This window comes from Pogona vitticeps, chromosome 9 (assembly GCF_051106095.1).
Source record: "Pogona vitticeps strain Pit_001003342236 chromosome 9, PviZW2.1, whole genome shotgun sequence".
Lineage (NCBI taxonomy): Eukaryota > Metazoa > Chordata > Lepidosauria > Squamata > Agamidae > Pogona > Pogona vitticeps.
In genome coordinates, this window is record NC_135791.1 from 20,310,010 (window position 1) to 20,333,764 (window position 23,755).

General features: G+C 45.6%; 1 protein-coding gene across 2 annotated transcripts in view; it reads right to left on the minus strand.

The window, feature by feature from the left end:
* The window catches only part of IGLON5 (IgLON family member 5), a 136,033-nt gene that overhangs the window by 36,765 nt on the left and 75,513 nt on the right, over positions 1-23,755 (minus strand). For both annotated transcript variants that reach the window (XM_072980366.2, XM_072980367.2), the window contains exon 2: positions 6,137-6,215. In XM_072980366.2, coding sequence (XP_072836467.1) covers positions 6,137-6,215 — 79 coding nt within the window. The remainder of the gene's footprint in view (positions 1-6,136; positions 6,216-23,755) is intronic.

Here is a 23,755-nt window from a genome sequence, read left to right on the forward strand (position 1 = left end):
CTTGAATTCCACACTGGGAGGAAGGCAGGATATAAATACAATAGAAGTGACAGCTGTACAGTCAATATGTCACATCAGTCGTGATGAGTAACATGCTATCTTTAAATTTTAAATACTGTATCAGTTAAGTTGAGTAAAAAAAGCCAACAACTCAAAATAACCCACCAAGTGTAACTAATTAAAATAATGTAAAACACCAACGGTTGCTTAACTCATCCACTCTGGTCTTGTCATAACAATTAAAAGAATGACTTTTTATGATGAACTTTTTATTATTTATTTATCTATACACTTCTTCTATTTATACACTGCTTTTATTCCAGCAAGCCAGAGATAGAATTCACCTCTCTTCTACTTCCCGCTGCATCCTCACGTGAGACAAGTTGAGTTAAGAAAGTGCCACTGGCTGAAGGTCTTCCAGTGTGTTTCATGGCTGAATGGGAATTTTGGTCCAAGGTCTCTGTTGTCTTAGGCCACTACCCCACACTATCCATGTGCTGTATGACATAATGACGCCTAAACAACAGGCTTTAAGAAAGAAAAGATCATGGCTCAATGGCAGAGGACATACAGTGGTGCCCCGCTAGACAGTTACCCCGCATGACAGTTTTTTCGCTAGACATTGACTTTTTGCGATTGCTATAGCGATTCGCAAAACAGTGATTCCTATGGGGGAATTTCATTGGACGATGTTTGGTCCCCGATTTTCGTTGATGACGATTTTGAGAGCTCCCTCCGTGCTTGCAAAACAGGTGTTTTTGGGATCTAAGCTTCGCAAGACAGCGATTTAAACAGCTGATCAGCAGTTCGCAAAGCGGCTTTCCTATGGATGATCTTCACTAGACAACAACGATTCTTCCCCATTGGAATGCATTAAACAGGTTTCAATGCATTTCAATGGGGAAATGCTTTTCACTAGACGATGACTTTGCTAAACAGTGATTTCAGTGGAATGGATTATCATTGTCTAGCGAGGCACCACTGTAGTTTGCATGCAGAAGGACCCAGGTTTAATTCCTGCCAACTCCAGCTAGGGCTAAGGCTAGGAAAGAATCCTGCCGAAACCTTGGACAGTTGGCGCCGGTCAGCGTTGACGAAATTTGGGTACATTAAGTACGTAACAGTCTGACTCGGTGGCCAAAATCCAGTTGATTTGTGTTTTAAATTGTACTAGAATACGTCCATTGCCTCTGTAAATTGATTCAAATTGATCTACTTTAAATGCCACTTACTACACCGAGCAAAAGGGTCTTGGCCATCGTTATCCAACATCTTACAGTCCTAAAATCATTGTAAAAGAAACTGTCAATAAAGATGTCATCATCTTCTTTAAACTGCAGAGCTGGAAGGGACCCTATCATCAGGGAGTCGAGCCCTGTCAAGGAGACCCCAACTCTCAACCAGATGCCTATAGACCTGAGCTATCCAGCAGTTCATCTGACTTTCCACAAAGTATTTCTAAGCTCTGGAAGTGTGTGTGTGTGTGTGTGTGTGTGTGTGTGTGTGTGTGTGAAAGAGAGAGAGAGAGAGAGAGAGAGGAGTGTGCATGCGTGCATGCATGCATGCATGCATGCATGTACGTGTGTATGCACGCACACAGACCTGAGGAAATTACGGAACTGACTGAGCGTTCCAGCACCATGCGGAAGTGATCTTTCTGCGGGATGAGGAAAAAGTCTTTCCTCAGACAGAAGGATATTATTATTCTCTCAGACACAGGCAAGGGTCTGGTTCTGAAACAATGCGAGAGTATTAAAAATCAAAGCCTGGTAAATTTATGCCACGCTTGACAGAGTTATTAGCTCTTCTGTAAGTCATTGCTGGCTGCCATTAATGCACTATGAGGAGGTAATTGTGCGTTTTGCCGAGGGTGGGGGGGTATCTTTTATTTAAATACTGTCCAGATGGTGTGATGAAACTTTAATAGACCGGAGCGAAGCCAAGGGGGAGGTTGGCTGAATTACTGAACCGCAAGCGGATGGCACAAAACTGGTACTGGGTTCAGAGAAGGGCAAACGGGAGAATGGGGGGTCGGGGCAAACTCTTCTCTGGGCCAGTGGGAGCTCTCGGATGGGTCAGAGGATTTAAATGACAGACGGCACCACTAGCGGGCGTTTTTAGAAGAAGAGGCGCCATTCCTCCGTGCACAAGGGTATGAAAGTCAACAAGCAGATCGTCTGGACCGCTATCCACATTGGCCTGCTAAATCCATGCCTCACATTTCCCTTTTTTCTTGGGGCTATTGAAATACACACACACACACACACACACACACAAAAGCCTTGAGGGTTTTCCCCCCTGTGCTTGTGTTGCTGTGATTTGTGCCTTTGTGAAAGGGAGGAGGCCTGGGGTTCCCAGATCCAGACGGCTGTGGGCGTATTGTTTACTGTCAGTCTGAAGATAATACGGCGAGAAAACAAGGTGTGGGGAACTCAGGGAAATGGAGTGTACAGAAGATTGTGCGCATCTATTCAACGGCTGGGCATGACATTTAATCAGTGCTAGATCTGTGAAAGCGCTGGGTTTTCTCCCAAGAAGCACAGCAGAGAATCAAGGTTCCTAACCTCTGCCTCCATGGTCAGCTACCCGGGGCTATGCTCTGTTAAAAAATTTCTGAACTTCATTTCCCTAGAATTTTCCAAGATGTCCGGGAATCGCATCCAAGATCCCCAAATCGGAACATGTGGAGGTTCCCACTAGAGATGGGAATGAACCTGGAAAATGGTGGTTCACGATGGTGCGAACCATGACGAAGTCCTGAAAAATGGTTTGTCGTTTTTTTGGGGGGGGAGTTCGTATTGGGGGAGACTGACAACCGGCCCATCCTCTTCCCACTGCCCCCCTTGATTCCCTATTTGGTCCTGCCTCTCCTGCTTTCTCTGCCACTGCCACTGTGGCTTCCCTTCCAGGGGCTCAGCGCGCTGCCTTCGCGCATGCGCACGAGATTCGGCTGATAGGCAGCGGGAAGGGGGCAGGCAGGCGTCCGTCGTGCCAAAGCAAAATGAAGTGCCAAGGGGGAAAAAAAAGTTCTGCACTTCATTTTCCTTCGGCAAAACAGGACGCCCCCAACTGGATCGCGTACCGAACCACGAACCAGCCTGATCTGTTGGTTTTCGTGATTCGGTTCGTGCACATCTCTAGTCTCCACCCCTGCAGAGAGCGGCCTCCCTGTTTCCTGTTATCAATTTCTTGTTTTTAAAAAAGGGGGAAGCTGCCACGCTGCTTCCCGGGAATAGTAGTTCTCTGGGAGGCACCCTCGGCAGAGCCTAATGGTGAATGAGGCCACATTTCCGGGAATCATGGCTGTAGCCTCCTCTCTTTTTTTCTAACGAAAGACTATTATTTTATTTATCCATCTAAAATATTTTTACCCCACCTATCTCCTTAAAAGGTCCCAAGGCAGCTTGCATTAATGAAAGACAATATTACAGCTAAGAACAGTGAGTATTCAGATACTAAAAAGAACACCATACAAAAAAACATAAGCAAACCTAAACACACTCAAAGCAGTAAGTTACAACTGATTTAAGAAACTCCACTCAGGCAGCCAGGCAATCAGAGAAAACCTGCTTGAAGAGAAAGGTATTTGCCTGCTTGCGGAAGGACAACAAAGATGGGGCCAGTTGGGCCTCCAGTGGGAGGGAGTTCCAAAGTCTGGGAGCAGCCACAGAGAAGGCCCTCTCCTGGATTCCCACCAAATGCACCTGTGAAGGTGGCGGGACTGAGAGAAAGGCCCCTGAAGATGATCTTGACACTCAAGCAGGTTCATAGTGCGAGACACGGCCCATGAGACAGCTTGGGCCCAAGCCATTTCGGGCTTTATAGGTTAGAACCAATATCTTGAATTCAGCCCGGGAATGGAGTGGCAGCCAGTGGAGCTGCTGTACTGGGTTATATGATCCCTGTAACTAGTCCCCGTTGCTGCATTTTGGACTTGCTGAAGTTTCCTGACACTTCCCATAGGCAGCTCCACACACAGAGCATCATAACGATCCAGCCAAACCTACAAAAGAACCTACCCCAACAAGTTACATAACTCACTGAGCTATCCAGCCATCTACTGCTCACGTGACACCCGCAAAAACAACATGCATCATCGAACAAGAAGACAAAAGAAGATACTGATTTGCATAAAATTTCCGGTGATAATTCATATGCATAGAGGCAAAGTCAGAAGCGATGTATTTAATTTAAACAAAATTACGGTGCACCTCCTCCGAAGGGAGGAGATTTTGACCAGTTGACCTGTTTGCTAAGACTGTTGTCCATGTATGGCTAATTATGGACGGGTAATTACATGGTTAGGGATCCCCCTTCTTCTGGTTCTCCACCATTAAATTCAGTTTGGATGGGAAACGGTTTCTAACAGTAGGCATCTTCTTTAAAAAGGCTGTTCTCTGGGAACCCTTCGAAAGACAATCAAAGAGGACATGTGGCCACCCAAGGATGGGTTGCATCAGTCATATGCCAAGGACCAAGAAGAAGCTTGGAGGGTGCTTCTCAGGCAGTGCAAGGTGGCCTGCCAAGGGAAATATGTTGGTATGTCTCTACACCACTCAATAATCTGGCTGCCATATTCTATATCTGCTAAAGTTTTCATAGCAGCTTCATAGGCAGCACCACATAGAGAGCAACGCCATAGTCTAATCGTGAGACTACCAACGCATGGACCAGTGTGATGAGGGACCCAGTGTCAAGGTAGGGATGTAGCTTGGCAATCCACCTTAGATGGAAATACTAGGCAGAGCGGACCACAGACGCTATCTGGGACACCATTAATAGTGCTGGGTCCAGAGGTACACCCAAGCTGCAAACCTCATCCTTAGTGGAGAGAGTGCCCCTCCGAAGGAGAGGGAGGCTCCCAATCTGCAAAAACCCACCCACAGGACTTCTGACTTGTCTGGGTTCAGCCTCAGTCTATTATCCCTCATCCACTGAGCACAGTGTCCAGGCAGCGCTCAAGGGATGGAAGGAGAGAGAGAGGGGTGTCATCCAAATATTGGTGACACAAAGCTTTGATATACCTGATGACCTCCGCCAGCTGTGTCATATAGACATTAAACAGCATTGGGGAGATGATCGACCCTCCGCAATTGAAAGTCCAAGGGGTGGACCTCATCTCCCCAGGCTGCACTCTCTGAGCATGGTCTTCTAGGAAGGACCGGAGCCAGGCCACTGATCTCTAACCCAGAGAACCTCCCCAGAAGGATACCTTGGTCAACAATATTGAAGGTCGCTGACAAGTCAAGGAGGACCAACAAGGTCATTCCTGAGCTTGTCAGTCTCCTTCAAAAGGTCATCTTGCAGGCTGACCAATGCCATTTCCATGCCATGGAGTGGCCTGAACTCAGACTGGAATGGTTCAAGGGCACAGGTTTCCTCCAGGAGTGTCTATAGGAGGGTTTTTTTTTACAAGGGGTTTTGTCTTGCAAAAAAAAAGGCAACTTGTATTTTTGTGCAAAATCTTTCATTTTGCACCGTTTTTTAAAACATTAAAATTTAAGGTGTTCAGTTTTCTTTGTGTGTGCAAAACTTGCTTCTTCTTCTTCTTCTTTGCTTATGTTGCAGCTGAAGGGTTGGCTTTTTACTCTCATAAGAAGTGAAAAATCCCCCCATGGTTTAGGATTTGGGAGGTTTTTTGACTTGGTATCTCAATGCGTCTTCTCGAGGACACGAAAAATTGTTCAAGTGGGACTTGAACATTCCTTGTTGATGTGACTCATCATGCTGAGATACCCTAAACAACTGATTCCCAACCTTGGGTCCCTAGATGTTCTTGGACAAAAACTCCCAGAAGCCTTCACCGCGAGTGGTTCTGGTTAGGATTTCTGGGAGTTGTTAGTTCAAGAACATCTGGGGACCCAAGGCTGGGACCCAATGTGTTACATACTTGGTAACACAGCACAGGAAATCTAAGTACTTCATCAAACTTCAACCCCTAGGATTGGACAGGGAAAAAACCATGGCAGATAGACTCCTAGTAAGCTGAAAGTTGGAGGAAGCTTTTAAATAGCTGAAAATCCTGGCAGTGCATATCAATAAATCAATTGGGAAGACCTGTCGTGCGATCCAAATGGGAGATACGCATCCTCATACATCTCACATGCCTCTGCTTTGGTTCAAAGGAGAAACTCACCTTAGTGTTGCATTGTCCCCTTGACAAACTGTGTAATTGTCAGCTGGCTGATTAAAATCCGCACCCCGAACCAGTAGCCCTGGACAATGAAAAAGATGCAAAAGGAGAATGCAGTTAAGAGTTGGACCACTGAACTATCTTCATGAGATGGGGAAAAAAATAAAATATATTTTTGTTTTAGAAATCCAGTTTTTCATCAGACCAGCTGAAGTCGATGGAGAAGGATGCAAGCTTTTGGAGTTAACAAAACAAATCCTTTACTATTTGGATTAACATCTGTATAGTGAAGAGTTCTGTGGAATTCAAAAGTGACACAATTCTGCATCAATAAAGATGGCCTTCACAAAATTACTGAGCTTTTTTCCCATGCGAGGCATGCCTTTGCATAATGTTACTCTAAAATATGCATTTTACTTTAGGTGCACAATTTACCCTAAATATGCATTTAGTAAGCCTTTTTAACTTAAGAATAAATGTTTCTATACATATTTTTTTCCAAAAATACACATTTCAATGCATTTATTGCACACATTCCACCTGAAAATGTATATTTACAGGATTTTACCATGAAACACATAGTTCTTTGAGGATTTCACTTAAAAATCCACATTTTAGTCAATTCATGGAACCAAAATTTGGTTTTGCAAAATTTGGTAATGCAAATACTAAAGGTTCGCTGAGTTTTAATCCATGTGTTAATCTGATCAATAAATCTATAAATATGGACCAAATGAAATCTGGCATCTTGAACTCTAATTGTCACTTCTCAGATGCCTTGTGAAACTCAGATACAGGACATTAAGACAACAGCTGGTTGCTTGCCCCCAGTATCTACTTGCCAGAGGTATTGTGCTATTGAATGAGGAGGTTCCATTTATACTTATAATTGCATTGCTTATCTTTTCCCAAACAGGCTTTAAGCAGTACGATTGGAGGATTTCTAAGCAGTATACTATGATAATAAAACATATAACACAGAAGATACAAAAAAATTGAAATGTAATCTATAGGCACACAAGACTAAGATTTATGACATGGCATTCTTAGTGGTGGTGCCAGCTTCCCTCTGTGAGAGAACCAAGAGTCCCCCATGCTTTTGCCTTTTGCCTTTTGCATAAACCAACCAACCAACCAACCAACCAACCAACCAACCAACCAACCAACCAACCAACCAACCAACCAACCAACCAACCAACCAACCAACCAACCAACCAACCAACCAACCAACCAACCAACCAACAAATAACTCTATCCTTATACAGAGAATTATTTTATTATTATTATTTATTTATAAGCATTTTATTTCTCATTGCTGCTTGTCCGTATAATTTTTCTTGGACTCTAACTAGCATTTTCAGTCTGTGATTTTAGAGCGCTGCAATTTTGAGTTATTTGCAATTTGTGATTTGAACTGTGCACTTGTACGTGGATTTGTTAGCCCACCTGGGCTGTCATGAGGGAGGACAATACATAAGTAGAACTGACAACCAAACAACCATACAACGCAACATAATGACAACAACATTAATATTTATGTTTTCCATGAAATAGATGGCTTGTCGGACGATGCGGGAAAAGCTCGCAAAGGTAGGTAAGCTTTCAACTCTTGTTAAAAACAAAAGCTGTTCGAGCGTGTTGAATATCGGAGGGAAGAGGTAGAAACCATAATGCTGAATGTCCTGCTTTGAATGGACACTGAGAGGGTCTGAAAAACGCGTGGCATCACCAAAAGCAGACAAAAGCCTGATTTTCTTAAGGAAACCATAGCATTCAAAACTGCCTTGTGAGATTTTCTCAGACCATGCTTCTCCATTTTCCATGCCAGAGGAGGCCAGGAGAACATCCACTAGATGTTGGGCCTTTTCGGTCGTGGCACCAAAACTATGGAAACCTCTCCTGGTCAAGCTGCACCTGGCTCCCTCCCTACCCATTTTCAAGAGGCTGCTTTAGACGTGGCTCTTCATAGAGGCCTTTGATAGCATCCTTGGTTCAATCTCATCAGCTGCCTGCCCTGCCAGGGTATATTATGGGCAACGTTCATGTCATCACAACTCTGTGTACTCAGTTGAGAATATCGTTCTTAATTTACATCAGTCAATCAGTCAGTGAGTCAGACTCTTTGATGGCATACATTAAAAAATCACACCTAGAAGATATGATCTTTCATTTGATTTCACACTGTGTCTCTTTGATTGCTGTTGTCTGTTAACAATCCAGAATAGTGCTTTGCACCGGATGGCGCAGTATATAGATTTATTAAATAGATAAATAAATAATAGATCAAACTAGTGGGTATCCAATCCAACAATCACTAATCAGATGTGCCTTTTGGAAGGATCACAAACTGAGTGTTGTTCACCTCTCCTGAACCCGTCTCCAAGCAGCTGATTCTTACAGGTATGCCTCTGAACCTGGGGTCCCTATTGAGCAACCGCGATGGCTAATAGGTCTCCTAATGGCCTTTGCTTTGCTCAGAGTCTCTAAGATTCCACTTGCGTTGGAAACAGGACCTCAGAGTCCCAGCGTTTAGTCTGTGATTTAAGTGCTGATCACATATACGGTCCATCCACAAGGACATTTTCTTGCCAGCTCCTATCGGGGCTGTTCAGAGAGAACGGGTGAAAGGAGATGACTCGAGGTACAAGCCTCTCCTCCTTTCTCTATGTGCACACAGAAGCACATGCGTACGCAGCCTCCACAGCCTGAGGGCTCATCAACAAGAATGTCTCTTCTGATTTGCTTCAGTTCTCTTGCCCTGTCAAAAAATCTACGAACTCCGTCTTTCAGTGACTTAACAACAGGAGGCGTAGAGGCTGGTAGGAGGAGCGCTGGGGGAAGATCAGGGAGGGAGGGGTGTAAAACTAAAAATGGATCACGTTAAGGAGGATCAGATCCAATAGATTAATGCACAGCACAGCTGAGATTACTGTACAGTTGTGTACTGGTATATTTTCACCATTGGCATTGACCACCGTAGCTGTGATAGTTCTCCCAGGTTGGACCCCAAGGGATATCCAAAATGTGGTCAGCTGTATCAAGGCATATCAAGCAACCGGTTCAAGCAGTGGTCACATCCTAAGAATGAGTATTTTGTTTAGCTAATGGATCTTAATGGCCTATTCAAGGACAAGATGCCTTCCAAATTCTTTGCACTCTAATCAGAATAGCCTATGGATATATTTTGTTGCAATTAAGGGCAGATTATGTTACAAACAGGGAGGGGACATCTTATCCACAATGGGGAGGGCTGCCCTAACCACTGGCAGTCTAACGGGTGAAATCCAATAGGGTACTGCCAACTTGGGGACTGTGGCTAAGCTCAAAGGGAAGAAGGAACACCGAAATGTGTGGCAGATGACAAAATCAGGTCTTCTAATCAAAAAGGTCCTGGGATTTTGACCCTGTGAAGTCCAACACAATATTAACAACAAAAGATTGTAGAGACCCCATGAGTTGGCTGCTGTTTGGCTTGAATCAGTGGTTTTGCGAAATGTTTCAATGAAATGTCCAAATGCCTATGTTGGGGAGGGGGGCAGACGATTGGAAGGCAACCTCAAGATTTCAGAACCTGAAAGATGTGACAGCAGCAGGAGATAGAATTCACATGGGCAACACTTAGCAAGAGTAAGTCCATCCATTAACACAAGATTATAACTGTAACAGTGGAAGCAGTTGACTCTGATGTTATGGGGGTTGGTGCATATGCTCTGGGTTTCAGTCTCCATGTGAAGGGGGATAGGACTCAGTTCCTTAGACAGCCCTGTTAAGGTTCAAGATGAGACCAGAGCAATTTGCCACCATTGCAATATCAGAATCAAGTCTCCCTCGGTTGGTGGCATTAGACACTGACTCGGTGTTCAGCCCATCTAGTCCACCTGACTGGTAGTAAAGACTCAGGCAAAGGTCTTCCCCATCACCTGGTTCGTTTCCCCCACTAGATATTGTGGGACTGGAATTATCAAGGATAGGTTAATGCAGCGGTCCCCAACCCTTGGGCTGCGGACCAGTATCGGTGTGTGGCCTTGGAAGGACTGGGCCGCCGGGACAGATGATTGTCGAGCAGGAGGTGAGCAGACAGCGAAGCTCCGTCTCCTGTCAGTGCACCCCTATAAGCACTCCTAATGCTGCTGATGATCTGACAGGAGGCGGAGCTTCGCTCCCTGCTCCCCTCCTCCTCCTGCTAGATCAGCTGTACCTGTGGCATTAGAATCTCATAGGAGCCTGAGCTCCTGTTAGGTTCTAAGCCGTTGCTGATCTAGCAGGCAGCGGAGTTTCCATTGCAGCTCACCTCCTGCTCCTGCTCGCCGTTCATTTGTCCCAGCCCAATACATGTAATGAGTTCGATTCAAGTTATCCTCCAACAACCTGCTCCATAAGAAGTACCTCCACCCGGTCCTTGGGAGAATGGTCCAACTCAGCTTGAACCTGCTGTCAAGAAGGTTGGGGATCATTGAGTTAATGTGTGGGCCTCTAGATGTTCTTTGATGAGGCCAGCCTAGCTGACCATGAAGGGCAGTGTTCCCCAACCTTGGGCCTCCAGATGTTCTTGGACTTCAAATCCCAGAAATCCTGGCCAGCAGAGGTGGTGGTGATGGCTTCTGGGAGTTGGAGTCCAAGAACATCTGGAGGCCCAGGGTTGGGGACCACTGATGAAGGGCACATGGTGTGCTACCTGCATCATCCAAATTGTCTTCAAGGGCAGCCCCACACAGAGTGCACTGCAGTAGTCTAAGGTTTTTGAGACTCAATCCTAATATGATCATCGCTCCCATGGTCACTCTCCCTCTCTAAACCATGAAAGGAGCCCAGCCTCACTGCCAACTCAGCTATCAGCCTGACAGTGATAGACAGGCATCAAGAGCCGGGACAAATCTAAAGGTCAAAGCTGAGTCAGCGACTACGCAGTAGGGGGACCCAAGGGGCAGCACATTTACTATGGATTTATTTATTTATGTCGCTGAAAAAAGCTTTGAGTGATTTGCCTCCACTCCCTCATGGAGGGCAGGTCACTCGATCGTAGCTGCCGATGGGATCGGAGGGAGAGAAGGGAGGACGGCCGCAGCCAGAAGCCTTGGCCCATCCTTTCTGTCCCATTCATGACATCACTCGCTTTTATTCCACAATAATGAGGTGTCTGTGTGAGAGCTGAAAACAAATGTCTGTGCGTGCCATTCTCAAGCAAATTCTCTCCTCTAATTTGCCTGTGGTCACGGATTTTTCATTTGTTACGTCCTTTTCTCACCGTCTCTTATTCGGGGCAATTCTCATATATCAAGGGGTAGGGATTGATGGCCAACGTTTGCTAAGTGCCGTTTGCCATTTCGACAGACAGGAGCAGGAAAGAGAGGATCTGCAGAAGCTAGGAACGTTGGGTGTGTGCATACAGGCCGGTGCGCATGTGCACTTGCCAAAATACACATGCACAGCACATATCTGGCATGCACACAGACAAAGCAAGGCCTGTGACCATGTGAGTCAGCCCACCCAGGGTCACAACTGGAACCAGCAGTTTCGGTGCCCGGGGCTTTCCTGTCCTGTTGGTTTAGCTCAGGGTCACATCAGATTGGCCCACGCATGGGGAGTGGATGCAGGAACGGAGAGGAATGCCTGGGTCTGTGTGTAGGACAGGCTTCTTGATTTTGCATTGAGCCTGCCCACTTTGTGTTTGCTTCTCCCTGGAGAAGAGTGGCTGAAGTTCATAGCTGCACGCTTGTGAAAGGCAGGTTCATACACTTCCAGAAGGACATACCCATGGGTGTATTGGGACCTTTCCAGCAGGAAATTTGTCCAGCCCTCTAAATTTCACTGCCTTCAGTCAAAGCCCCAGATATCTCAACTGGGTTACCACTCCGGCTTGCACATGAGACCTGGGAACCCTAAGAGGCAAGCATCCTCTGCCTCTTGGATTTATGGAACCAGTGATGGATGGGGAACCGCAAATGTCCCAATTGTTACATAAGGGCTCCAACACTTGTGACATAGATACATCCTCATCCTCCTCTGACATCACAAAGCTCCTCCCACTTCCACAGGCTCAGGTTTTAGCCTTAACTTCTCCAGGAATGGGAAGCTGCAACTGTGCAATCCTACCACATAGTCAACTCTAAAGAGGACTGTGACGTCGTCATGTACGTGACGTGATCTGCAACACAGATGCCGCGTGATTAATTTGGAATCTGACTCAACAGTAGCCAGTGGGACACAGAATCAAACAAACTACCTTTCCAAAATCATCATCAGTGTCATGATCCTCCTCCTTTTCACCATACACTTCTTTCCTCATATCTTCAGAAAAACGTTCCCTTTACCAAAATCGCTGCTTACGAAGCCAGCATCAAAAGCAAAAAAAAATTTGATGCCGTAGCACTAATCCATTTGCGTGATAGTCTGAACATCTCCAGCATCCCTCTTATTTAAACCTGACTTAAACAGCACAACTCATTTGTGTGTGTGTGTGAGGCTGCGCACGGGCACTTATTTGCCTGCCGGTCACAATAGCTGCTTGACCTTGCTGGTTCGTTCAATCTGCCCACAGATCAGCGGCATGGTCTGTCTGTCTGTCTGTCTGTCTGTCTGTCTGTCTGTCTGTCTGTCTGTCTGTCTGTCTGTCTGTCTGCAGATGTGCGAGGGAGGCAGCCGAGGCCCTCTCGGTGAAGCGGTTGATTAAGATTCTGTCTGCCTGACGGATGGAGCCGGACATGAGCTTCAGAGGCAGACGGTTACTTTATATGCAGAAACAGGGAGACGGTGACGAGGGAAGAAAGAGGCTGGGGCACAGATCAATCACAGCCCGCACCAGCCCGGCCCGTTTTTTTCCTCAGCCATACCCCACAGGCCTCTGCTTCTCCCCACTTTTCCTTCCCTCCCTCCATTCATACTAAGCTGGCGCCACTCCACCTCAGCATTCATGCTTCCCTGGACCACAAAGGCCATCAGAGGGCAGGTTCTTCCCCTCGTGTCCCACCTCATATCCCTCCACCTCAGACAACCCCCCCTCCATCTCGGCTTGCAACGGGCAAATATCTAACTGACGGCTCCCGCCTCAATGTGCAACATGGTGTTTACTTCATGTTCCTGCACTGGCCATGAGGGGTGACTGTCAATATACCATGCCTGCCTTTGATGGGTGGAGGAGCTGCTACCTAAACCAGACACCCCTTCTTCATTCTGGTGCAAAATGAGAATCAATGTTAGAGAGCCCAGAAAACACTCCACCTCTCCTAGAAATTTCAGTTCTATCCCAGGCAGCCAGCCTGCTGTCCCGCCAGCAAGAGGTCTCTGAGCATGGACAGACTGCTTTAGCTCCAACAACAGAGAGAAATTCACACAGACCTCTCGGAGCCACCTTCCTCTTTGACTGCAGTCAAGTCTCTAGGGGGTAATTATGCATTGTTTGAAGATAAGGATGTGATAAAGACAATTCTTTCAATGAAAAAAGGGGTGTCTTGACACGTTGCTATTGTTCATCGAAAATATCCTCAACTGCTGTAAAATGTTTTAGCCCTGTGTGACGGGGAAAAAGACCACCAGTTCTTTTTTTTTTTTTGTTAGCAGTAGCCTTAGCAAAAGCGATCTGCACAAAAACATCTCACGTTGTGCTTTCCTAAAGCTTGTATTTTGTGCAAAAGTGAATGGATCTTCTGCAGGAATTTTTGGAACCTCGCATGCTGCCTTTCGTAGGTTCAGCTGGAAGGGACATTTCCGGTCTGGGGCGACTGTCAGTCTATCCAGCAGTAACCAATCATTCCCTCCTGCCTCTGATTTCAAAGAAAGCCTTGCCTCTTTGCTCTGACCCTCTCTTTCCCTCTCTTTTGTCTTCTGAAAGTTGGTCAGCCATGTTTATCCAATTGCTGTTTGATCTGTTCAATTGTAAGTGATGGGACATTTTATCTTTTCTCCTACTAATGTCTCAGAGTGAGTTATTGAGACCATAAGTGTCATTCATTCATTCATTCATTCATTCATTCATTCATTCATTCATTCATTGAATACCCTGCCCAATTAGACAATTTCTACTCTGGGCGGCTTACAATAGAAATAACATAAAAAAAATTAAAAGCAGCAATTTAAAACAACAATAATGAAAGTTAATGAGAAAAAAAACGGGGTGGTCTACTCTGAGAAATATGAAGCTATTCTGCTCTGTGGATCCCAGCCCTTCTGCTGCACAGCTAGAAGAATTCAATTCTGCAATACCTTACACGAAAAATACAGAATTATTGTTGTTTTTTGTTTTGGTACAAAGATATTTTTGTGCAAACACAAGATCGTTTTTTTTTCCTGTTGCAAAAAGTCCCAAAATGCAAAACAGAGAAAAATGACCATGATCTCATCCAGTGGAGAGGAACTTTGAAAAAAAAAATTCATTCTCGCTGGCAAGAATTACATGTGTAAACACTCTTGTTTGCAGAGAGCATTTCATTTGTTGTCTCTGATCCTCTCACCAATTAATTTCTCTGCCTCGAATTTTAGGATGGTGAGACAAGCAGAATTCTTTCTCCCGTTTCTCCAAACACCATGCATAATTTATAAAAATATAGTAGCACTATAGCGGGTAGGGCTGCAACAGAAAGTTGCAGATTGATCGATCGATCGATTGGATTTTAACTCCTACTCCTGCCAGAAACAAATATCCATTTGTTCATTTGTTCGTTCATTCATTCGTTCATTCGTTCATTCATTTATTACATTGTGTTCTCAGGGTGGTTAACAGCAAACCTAAACAATACATTTATCCCAATTCCCATCAACCGCCCCCCCTCAAAAAACCAAATCATCAATAGGCACATTAAACTAAATAATATGAGACCACCAGAATCTAAGAATAAAACAACTAAGGATGATAGTAGGGTACATTAAAATCCAATCGCATGGTCACCTCAGGGAAAGATGTCATTGAACGCTTCCTTAAACAACTTAGTTTTTGGCAACCGTTTTAAAGCATTCCAGGAAGGGGCCTGATGCCCCTCCAAGGATAGGCTATTCCATAATGGTGGGGCCACAGTCAAGAAGGCTCCGTTTTGAGTAATCACCTTCCATGCTTCTCTAGGAGCGGCCACTGGCAGTAACAAGACTGAAGAAGTTTGGGTTGGAGGGATGGGTAGAAGTTGGAGGTGTTGTGATATGTATGTAAGCCCATTTGGTACTCAAGGCATTTGATTATACATTGTGACAAACCCAGACCTACTGGGATCTGCCACACATTAACTAAGCTGCCACCAACCATTCCCTATAAGAAGTCACACAGACCAGGGATGGATTTTTAAACAAATAAAGAACACGATTTATTTAAATACAACACACAGGGATAATAAAATGATTAGGTGAATAAAATAAAGTAACGTGGCTTATTCTCATTCATACATGCATACAGTTTGGTTCACACAGAACCCTTAACTTGAAGCACAGACCCTGAACCTATCAGTTCTGGCTAACCAACAGACACCTGAACCTATCAGGTTGGTACTCTGACACACAGTAGTACCCTGTCTGACACACAGACTCCCACACCAGCTTCTTCTTCCCAGCTGCTGCTTCGTCACATCCCAGCGTCTCTTCTTCTCCACACAGGCTTCACATATATATACAGTACAGCCCCTCCTCCTGATGTCCCGCCTTCCACTCCCCATAGGATGGAACTTTCCCTCCAAACCCATGACAGACAGGTAACATCAGTGCTGTATGTAACACCTCCCCTCTTTATAAGTTGTTTTGTAGGGGGAAAGCTAAGGTGCTTTTTCCCAAAAAACAACCTGGATAAAACACACAACAACAGTTATACATACCATACTTACTTATCCTTACATTCTAAGTTAACCATAGCAAATAGGCATTTAAACATTTACCATATACATTACATCAATTTACCTTTATTCATACAAACCAAGTTCAAAAAACAGGTACATTTAACTTTTTGTCATCAATATATATACACATAGTCCGTGTTTCTTTCGCCGTCTTCATTCTTCAGGTCTTCTTGATAAGGCGTCAGCAACACAGTTCACTGACCCTCTGACCACCTTCACTTCAAAGTCATAGTCCTGTAGGTTTAAAGCCCACCTCATAAGTTTACTATTGTGGGTTTTCATTGTCTTTAACCATTGCAGTGGTGAATGGTCAGTGCACAGAACAAAATGTCTTCCCCAGATGTAAGGCTTGGCCTTCTGGATCGCGTAGACTATGGCCAAACACTCCTTCTCCACGGTTGCCAAATGTCTCTCACCTTTTTGGAGTTTCCTACTCAGGTAGGACACTGGATGCTGGTCACCATTCTCATCCTCCTGGCACAGAACTGCTCCTACCCCGCTGTTAGACGCATCGGTGTAGATGATGAACTCCCGGTCGAAGTCTGGAGCACGCAGCACAGGATAGTTGATTAACGCCTCCTTCAACCTCTGGAACGCCGCCTCACAGTCGCTGGTCCACGGGATGCGGTCATCAGCCTTCTTCCTCGTCAGATCGGTCAGCGGAGCCGCAATCTCGCTAAACCTCGGGATGAACTTTCTGTAGTAGCCCACCAACCCAAGAAATGATTTGACTTTTTTCTTGGTGTTGGGTCTAGGCCAATCACGAACTGCTTCTATTTTGGCCTCCAGGGGTTTTATCACTCCTCCCCCTACCATGTGACCCAAATATTTTGTTTCTGGGATACCCAGCTGCAGTTTGTTCTCTGTGCAGAGCCTAGGCCAAAGCACTTCCTCCCCTGGGTCAAAGTGCCTCTCTCTAGCTTTGTGGTCATACCATGTTTTCTGTCTGACCTTCTGAGCTTGCAGGTTTTCTGCTGCCAGCTCTAGATTTCTCTTTAGGTCATTCATCAAGGTGTCTATGTATGTCACAACGTCTTGTGGGTCATCCTGGGTGATCTGCTCCCAATTTTGTTTGATCAAATCAAGGGGCCCTTTCACCCTTCTCCCAAATAAAAGTTCAAATGGACTGAACCCGGTACTGGCTTGTGGCACTGATCGATAAGCAAACAAAAGGGATTGCAGCTTCTGGTCCCAATTGTTTGGATTCTCTGCCAAGTAAGCCCTAATCATGCGCATTAGAGTCCCATTGAACTTCTCAGTTAACCCATTACTTTCAGGATGATAGGCAGTGGTTTCCTTGTGCTTTATTCCACAGATTTGCCATAAGCGTTTCATGAGCTTTGATGTGAACGATGCGCCCAAATCTGTGATTATTTCTGAGGCAAATCCCATCCTGGACATATACCCCACCAAGGCATCTGCCACTGTGTTAGTTTCAATGTTAGTCAAGGGTATGGCTTCAGGGTATCTCGTGGCATGGTCCACAATGGTGAGAATGAACCTATTCCCCCTCTTTGTGGCCTTGGGCAAAGGTCCCACAATATCCACCCCTATGCATTTGAACGGAGTGTCAATCACAGGCAAAGGGCACAACTTTGCTTTGGTCCTGTCGCGGTTATTCCCCTGCCTTTGACACACATCACATTGTTTACAGAACTCCCTGATCTGCTTCCCTATGTCAGGCCAGTAGAAATTCTGTGTGATTCTCTGCTGTGTTTTGTTCACCCCTAAGTGTGCGGCAAACATGTCAGAGTGCCCCCTTTGTAAGATCATGGGGCGATACTTTTCAGGTACCACCAGTTGACTTCTGATTCCATCTCCCCCTTTTGAGATATTCCTCAGGGTCTCTCTATATAAAATCCCCTTTTTCTCCAGAAATCTCACTGGGGTTTCAGGTGTTAGCTGGGCGTCAGTCACCTGTTCAAAACACTTTTGGAGAGTGGCGTCTGCCTTTTGCTCTTGTCCAAATCTGCTGTCTGTGGTTAAGGTTTCCACCACAGCTTCTGAACTCCCCTCTGCTTCCGTCTCTGGCTCATCAGTACCCCCCTGAACTGTCCCCGTGGTGGCTTGTGAGCGTGTAATCACTAGCACCCGTTTCACATGTTCAGCCAGGTCATTTCCCACGAGCACGGCTGCTGGCAGAGTCGATGAAATCGCTAGCCGCCAAACTCCCCTCCAGCCTTGAAAGTTGACAGGTACCTCCGCGACTGGGAGTGAGATTATCTGCCCCTCAATCCCTGCTACCTTTATGCTCTCATTCGGGATTATATATTCCCTAGGAATAATATCTGGATGGCACAGGGTCACCTGAGAACAAGTGTCCCGCAGCCCCCGATACTGACGATCAAGTATTCCTACGTCCACCCCTGCTGTCTCAAACAACTGAGAATCTGTTCTCACCAACAGGCAGCGCCTGACTTCTACAAGAGGACCATTTTCCTCAGCCTGATCAGCAGATGTAGCTGTTCCAGACTGAGTAGCCATGGCAGCAGGCTCCCTCAGTGACAATGAGCCTTGCTCTTTCTGGACACAGAACACAGCTTTTGGCTTGGTTCCACTAGACTCCTGAGGCACCATTCCTTTTAGCTGCTTTAATTTCTCACAATCTGAGATTAGATGGCCTTTTCCCTGACAGAAATAACATTTTCTGGTGTATTTTGATTCTCTCTCATCTTGTTTTGGTTTTCCCTCCAAAATCTGAGGTCTTAGTTTCATGTCTGAGGGCTTCCCTTCACCATGGGCCCCTCCCCCTTGCTGGCTTTTCCCTGGTCCCTGAGAGTACTTGCTGTAGGTTTCTTTGGGTTTACCTACAGATTTCCCCTCACCCAAGGGCTTTCTTATTTGCGAAATAAAATCTGCGATCTCGGCTGCTTCCACCACAGATTTTGGTTTCCTTTCCCTCACCTGGAACTTCAATTCCCCATGGAGAACTGAATAGAACTGTTCCAGCGCTATCAAATCTTTAAGCTGTTGAAAGGTCTCTGTCCCCTCCTGCGATAGCCATTTCTCAAGCAGCCTCACCAATTGGGCCCCCACTTGGGTAAAAGTCTGCTCTGGCTTTTTGGTGATTGACCTAAATCTTTGTCTCAACTGTTCCGCATTTATCCCATGTCTTGCAAACACCAGTTTTTTAAACTCTGCAAAATCTTTCATCAGTTCCTCAGGCATCTCGGCATAGACCTCAGCCAGGCTACCACTGATTAAAGATCGCATGATGGTCATCTTCTCAGTTTCCCTCACTGAGAAGTCCACAAACGCTCTTTCCACTAAAGAAAAGAACACCTCAGGACAATCTCCCTTGTGGTACACAGGGAATTTCTTCAGGTCAGCTTTAGACAGTTGGCCTCCCTCAGAATCCCTATTGTTATTATTGTTCTGATTCATCAGTTCCAATTTTTTTAATTCAAACGCCATTTTCTCTCTCTGCAATTCCCTCTCCATTTCCATTCTCTCTCTCTCTAATCTTTCTTCTTTTTCCAATTGCCTCATCCTCAGTTCATGCTGTTGGGCTATGAGCAATTTTCTGAGCTCTGGGTTCTGTTCTCCCGTGCTGTCACCTTGCACTGAGCCAAAGTCATCCTCAGAACCTTGGTCAACCTGGGGGTCTTTCACTTCACCCATTTCTGCCATCTGGCTTCGAGTCAAGGGCATAATCCCCCCTCAGAACAGGCTGCTTTAAAAAGTCAAGCCTCAAAATAAAACGACCACTTTTTTTCTCTTTTGCCTCAGAACCAGCTTTCTATAGATTGCTGCTGTTCTTCAGCACTTAACTTGCAACAGTTGCGAGCCAGAGCCTACCCCCCTCTGCTGGGCCTCTCAGCAGGCAGGCTAAATCACTGCTACTTTACACAGTTTTGCCTCAGCTTTTTTCCCGCCAAAACAAGTTGCCTCAGAGCACTCTAATCTAGTCTCCCCAGTTGGCACGTTCTTCTACTAGCGCACCTCCCCGTGAGGTACACCTAGAAGATTACCTACGCGCCTCAGATTGTCCCTGACTAGACCCCCCTTGCTCTGGGCACACTTGCCAAGGCTTTGCTGGACTGCTGGACAACTGGACCAGTCGTATCCCACACGCTGGACACCAATCAATGTGACAAACCCAGACCTACTGGGATCTGCCACACATTAACTAAGCTGCCACCAACCATTCCCTATAAGAAGTCACACAGACCAGGGATGGATTTTTAAACAAATAAAGAACACGATTTATTTAAATACAACACACAGGGATAATAAAATGATTAGGTGAATAAAATAAAGTAACGTGGCTTATTCTCATTCATACATGCATACAGTTTGGTTCACACAGAACCCTTAACTTGAAGCACAGACCCTGAACCTATCAGTTCTGGCTAACCAACAGACACCTGAACCTATCAGGTTGGTACTCTGACACACAGTAGTACCCTGTCTGACACACAGACTCCCACACCAGCTTCTTCTTCCCAGCTGCTGCTTCGTCACATCCCAGCATCTCTTCTTCTCCACACAGGCTTCACATATATATACAGTACAGCCCCTCCTCCTGATGTCCCGCCTTCCACTCCCCATAGGATGGAACTTTCCCTCCAAACCCATGACAGACAGGTAACATCAGTGCTGTATGTAACATACATCAGCTCCTCAAACGCCGTTGAACTATAGCTCCCATCATGCTCTCAGAGTTGCCAGGCCTTACAGCACCAGCCAGGTCCAAAGGGACTGCTATTCTTCCCCACATGTACGGGTGGGCAGAGAGATCTTTGAGTAAGTTGCACTGGAGGAGTGCCTGGGAAGTGATTTTAAAGCCGGAGCACCCAACTTCTACCCATTCCCAAACGGTGCCAACAGGGCTCAGCATGAAGGACCTGTACCTGCATAACATCAACACATGAGAAGGCAGGAAACAAGGGTAAGGAACTGGGGAGAGAACTGATGGCTGAATGCCTTTGAGTCTACCGTGCACTTTTGAGCAAGAAAGGTAGTGAAGCATCGCTGGTAGATGAGTGTTCCCATTGAACATCTGTAGCTCAGGCCCTGGGGCAAAACTCCAGCATCGGCTGGAGGGTCTTGTGACCAGCCTTCCACAACCCCTTCCAGCAGTGTCCAATTCCAATTTATAACCCCACCTCTTTGGCTTGGTTGCCTAATCTTACGGGAGTTGAAGCTCAAGAACATCCGGAGGCACATTCCTTTCCCATCCTAGCATAGCACCCCCCAAAAACACTCTCAGTGTATCTAGTCTCTACATGCACTGCTCTTCGTATGCCTTCTGCATTGTATTTATGATTGCAAGGTGCACCAAGATCCATGTTACAAAGGGTGTGCTATTATGTATTTTATAAGATCATCATCATCGTTATCATCATCAAACAGAACGAGTGAGCAGAAAGTCAGGCATGCTACATAACGAGAGCAGGCAAAATTGCTGTGCATTAATTCAACATAAGGACAATATAAATCAACATGAAGAAAGTATAGTCTGTTTGAGAGCCAGTGAGTTGCAGTCAGTGTTGAAGTACGACTCAGGCAACCCGGGTTCAAATCCCTGCTTGGCCATGGAAACCCACTGGGAGATCAAGCAATCAGTTATCAAACATTAACATCACTATTCATCAAAATAAAAGGAAGAGACCAATGCATACTATTTCCTTCCGGTCACTCTGTGATATGCACTAAAACCTTTACTTACAACTATGAAGAGTTACTAGTAGCAGTCTGAAACACAGATCTCTTTAGGACCTGTCAAAAACAATTTGTTAGTTACTCATGGGCAGTCAAGTCAGAACTGACTTACTGTGATCCTAATAGGGCTTTCAAGGTACATGAGATATTTAAAGTGTAGCTTTACCAGTTCCACGCCCCCAGTGAACTTCCATGGCTGAGCAGGGATTCGAATCCTGGTTTCCAGAGTCCTAGTCCAACACTCTATCCACTACACCACAGGGGTACCCTTAAAAGTAATTGGTCTTTAAATCTATTTTTACACTTGTATACCACGCACATTAGCGCCGGGCGCTACACTGGGTGGTTTACATCCAACGTAACATAAACATAAAATAAATCACAAATAATATCTTAAAAAGTAAGCCACACATATACACAAATAAAACAATAATCTAATAAATCAAAAAAGAGCTGAAATGATGGCATGTGGAAATAATGAAAACAATTATCTGTCTATAAAACATTAAGAGACAATGCTCTCAAAGGCTTTGGTGCTGAACAGCCTCATTTTATGCATCCTCTTCAAGGCTGTGAGGGAGGAGACTAGGCACAGGTCCACCTGGGAGAGCATTCCAAAGTGATGGGGCCACCACCGAGAAGGCCCTGGCTTCCATCAGTGTGCAGCCCGAAGGAGCATGGCCTGAGAGGATTAGGTGGCAGGGGTGTGTCTGTGTGTTTAGAGAAATACTCTCCAACAAATTGTAGTTTGTGAGTTTAACTAGCAGAAGTGTTCTGCTAGTTCTGCTAGATAATCCTGTCTGGGGCTCAAGAAACCAGTAAACGTCAGGCTTTGGGAAACTTTGTCCATAACACATCAGATTCTCTCACCTTTGTATCAGTTTTAGCTCCATAGGGAGATCCTCACTGCTGCTATTACAGTTGTGAAATGCTACTGGCTGGGGAAAAAAATCCAAAAGACCACCGAATATGAGGGTAGTGCTGTGCTTTGATTAATGACCTCCTTCTACCCACAGTTCTCATTCCCATTATAAAAACATGGTTTCACTCAGATCATTCTTCTCCGTAACACACAATGCACGTGGTTACCACGTCCTGCAGCCTTCTTGAATGCTACTTGCACGGCCCTGTTTCGAGGGCCATGGGAAAACTTATTTCTTCCAGGGGTCTGAGCTCTTTGGAAAGAGACCTAGGAACCATTGATCCCCATGCCCTGCACCCATCCATGTTGACGAATGCTTTGGAAGCCCAGATGGACACACTGGAAGGATCCGGCAGAGCTTCAGCAGAGGTCAGTATGTGACTTCCCCGAGAATAAAGAGGTTTGATTTGTACTCGCCTTCTGGCAGAACCTTCTGGCAGATTCTGCCCTGGCAGGATTCCCTGTTTTTGATTAGGGACCAGCAATTTTGATAGCACTCTCCGTAGCCTCTGGCTTTCTATTTTCTGGCAGAACGTTCTAAATCTATTTCTATTGCAACCATTTCCTTAAAAATAGGGCTTTATGAATCCCCTTGTGGAATCAGAGCCTGCTCCAGCAACTGGCCTTCTGGCTTGGTAACCCTCCTGGTGCCGGCTGCAACTCCAGGCCCATCCATATGTATGCCCCCACCTCTCTCCCCCCCCATCTTACTCTCTTCTGCATTGGCGAGCTGCCTTCCCATCCCATCGGCATACATGGCTTCCCGTCAATATCATCCTTTCTACCTGAAGGAGCTGGGAAGTTCAAACCTGGGGAGACGGGGATTCATGCCTCACAGCACCAGGCACCTTTCCACCATCCTCAGCAGGATGTTATCATTCCCCTGCCCCTCTTGACCTCACTCCCGAGCCTTTGCATTGAGTCCAAAAATATATCACCTCGTGGCTTTTACATTTCAGTGCGCCTTTTTGTCTTTCCTCTTTGATGTGGCCCTCCTCAAGCCAAACACGATTTCTCTTTAACCATATATCCTTGAAGCACTTCAAAACCCAGTCGAACCATGGGAGAAGTAAAGAAAAGTATAACCATACAGTTATAGAGTGGTGCCTCGCTAGATGATTACCTCGCAAAATGGTTAATTAGCAAGACGATGGGTTTTTGCAATTGCTATAGTTCTTCGCAGAACGGTTTTCCCTATGGGCGATTTTCACTAGTTGATGTTTCGGT